Source organism: Branchiostoma floridae, chromosome 1, assembly GCF_000003815.2.
Source record: "Branchiostoma floridae strain S238N-H82 chromosome 1, Bfl_VNyyK, whole genome shotgun sequence".
Lineage (NCBI taxonomy): Eukaryota > Metazoa > Chordata > Leptocardii > Amphioxiformes > Branchiostomatidae > Branchiostoma > Branchiostoma floridae.
The window spans coordinates 30,848,051-30,850,891 of NC_049979.1; the positions used below are offsets into that span (position 1 = coordinate 30,848,051).

The 2,841-nt window shown below is 51.3% G+C and overlaps 1 protein-coding gene across 1 annotated transcript; it reads left to right on the plus strand.

Moving 5' to 3' along the window:
• The first annotated feature begins 231 nt into the window (after window positions 1-231).
• Window positions 232-2,510, plus strand: LOC118422702 (doublesex- and mab-3-related transcription factor 1-like). The gene is made up of 2 exons (XM_035830450.1): window positions 232-1,215; window positions 2,295-2,510. The coding sequence occupies exons 1-2, from the start codon at window positions 232-234 to the stop codon at window positions 2,508-2,510; spliced, it is 1,200 nt and encodes a 399-aa protein (XP_035686343.1).
• Window positions 2,511-2,841: the final 331 nt, after the last annotated feature.

Sequence of the window (2,841 nt, forward strand, 5' to 3'; positions counted from 1 at the left end):
TGTGAAGAATGTGTTGTTTTCCTTTTTACAAGGCAATAAACAGCACACCACCCCCACCAGACGCCCAGTACCAGTTAGTACCTACAGAGGGGGGTCTCTGTCGGGGTCTTTGCATTTTTGTATATTTAGAAAGATCACTGTCAGTCTTGTGACTACACCGCTACCGTCCTGACATCATTGTGACTGTTCCGACTCTTCCTTCGCGCTGCGACCGTATCTCTTTCTTCCGTCATGGAGAGGAAAGAATACCAGTGCAAGAAGTGCCGTTTACACGGTGTGGACGTGCCCCTCAAGGGCCACAAGGGAACTTGCCCCTGGGAAGAGTGCTTCTGCGACAAGTGCCAGCAGGTCAGCAGCTATAGGAGACAACATATGCTGGACGGTCGGAGGAACGGTAGTGAAAACGAGCTGACAGCCGCCGACGTAATTGGCATCGCCAATCGTCACAGGAAAGTCCCCGAGACTCTCAGCGCAACAAAGAGGGTCGCCCAGAAGCAGCAGGCAAGGGGCGTGAGGAATGAACCGATGTATGCGATAATGAACCGGTCCATGGTGGAGTTGGCAGGAACGACACCGACCGGCAACCCAGTCCACCACTTGCGGAACGCGATGTCGGACTTTACTGCGACCAAACAGGCGACGTCCAAGACCAAGGGGGCGGGGAGTAAGTACACCTACACCTCGACGGAGATGTACAAGGGGTATCCTCCCCGCCAGGCAGACGACGGCGCGGGTCCCAGCAGCAGGAGTCATCCTTGGGAGGATGACTACCGCAGTCCAAGCTCATCTTGCGCCCCAACCTCAGCTCGCGCCCCGACCTCAGCTCGCGCCCCTACCTCAGCTCGCGCCCCGACCTCAGCTCGCGCCCCGACCTCAGCTCGCGCCCCGACCTCAGCTCGCGCCCCGACCTCAGCTCGCGCCCCGACCTCAGCTCGCGCCCCGACCTCAGCTCGCGCCCCGACCTCAGCTCGCGCCCCGACCTCAGCTCGCGCCCCGACCTCAGCTGACGTCGAAAACGATGTCAGAACGCTGATGGAATTGTTTCCGGGCGCCCAGGACAGTCTGGGCCAGAACGCCCTGATGGACATCAGGGCCGGCTCCGACACCATGGAGAGTGCCGTGGATCGCATTATTAGTATTCTACAACCGAATACACCCTCGCCGGAGCGCAAGTGCCCATCCAGAGTGTCGAAGCTGACCACCATGTTCCCTCAGGTGAGTGTATAAATATTTATGCGTCCATCATTTATGCTAGACAACTTGTAGAGATAACAAAACTTCGTCGTTTTTCGCACGCGACCATCAATTTGGCAGTGCCCAGACAAATCAGCGTAAGTCAGGGCCAAAGGAAGTTACCTCATAATTGGATTAGGTTCACACGTTTACTCGAAAAATTGGTCCTGGTTTTATTAACTGGAAGCGGGCAAGGAAAGGTGCAAATAGTTTCTCTCTTTTGTTTGAGTCGAGCATTTTCTGTGCTGTTTTCGTTGTCATTTATGTCAATGTGAAAGCTAGTACTTCCGGCAGGTTATTTAGAGAACTTTAGCCACGTTGTTGAATCGTTCGCGAATAATCGTTTCACTACCAAAAGTAATAACCAGTCGTGCTTTTAAATTTGTACCGTTTTCATTATGTTTGCCGGTCACCAAAAAAACTAGAAATCCCGACAAACCGCCGAAAACATGTTAAGAATAGCCGGAGCCGAACCTCTCTTTGGAGAGCATCCATCAATAATGCCATATTCCGGGCGTTCATTCGTTAATCTCCAAGCAGACGTCGTTTCGTCCGAGTACCAGTGCTGCACGTGTGTACTTGATTGCCTGGTATTAGAGCTCCCGAGTGTCTTCTGTACATGCAGATAGGACAGAACAGACTAGGGAACTGTAATACCAGGCACAGGTTTCATAAGAAAGAATATGTCTTTAAAATGTTGGCAAAGACATACGTAAAACATTAAAACCACGTCAGTCCTACTCTCCAAGCAGTTTGCAGAGAGAATTGTGACATACTTGACATAGTCTAATTATATATAAGCCGCGTTTTTTTTCGTCCAACAACATCCGCACAGCAACCTCTGCCTCCAGAGTACTAGTATCAGTCCCATCTTTTTTGGGAAATAATGTGTTTGTCGTTCCAGTGGCCGTTATTGTGTTTGGAGTCGATTATTGGAAGCTACGTTCAGGAATCGCAAGCTGTAGCACAAGAACTTAAAAACTTTTTCATTTCACCCATTTCAAGAACCTGATCGTGAATTGACATTAATTACTGTCTACACCTTTGTTTTTCATCTGCAGGTTTCCAAGGTTCTGCTTAGGAAGATCAGCCAGCAGGCTGAGAACACCCCGGCGGCAGAAGAGACCGTCAGGCGGCTGTTCACCTCACCCCAGGGCAGGGACGCGGAGATTCGGCCGACGCCATCCTGCCACAACACACCGCGAGTCAAGCGGAGGAAGCTTTTCGGAAGGAAGGAAACCGAACCCCAAAGTCTGACCATCCGGCGGGGATCCTAAACTTCAACAAAGACGTGGGCAGGGCACGGCAGGCGGCAGATCTGGCAGAGGACACATCAGGTGGAACAACCTACACCATTGGCATCGCGGGCGCTGACTCACGCCAGACTCCCATCAAAAAGAGAGTTGTTGCCTGTAAAGTGTGTGGCAACAAATGCGACAAGCGAGACAACTTTTGTCGCAAGTGTGGCAACATCCTGTCCAACCGCCATGAGCGATATTTGACTTTATACCGTAGTAGAGTAGAGTAGAGCAGATTAGAGTAGAGTCTCTTCGTCCAGGTAGGAAACGGCTGGTTCAAAAGTGATGTCATGTCTTTCTGGAGTCTATT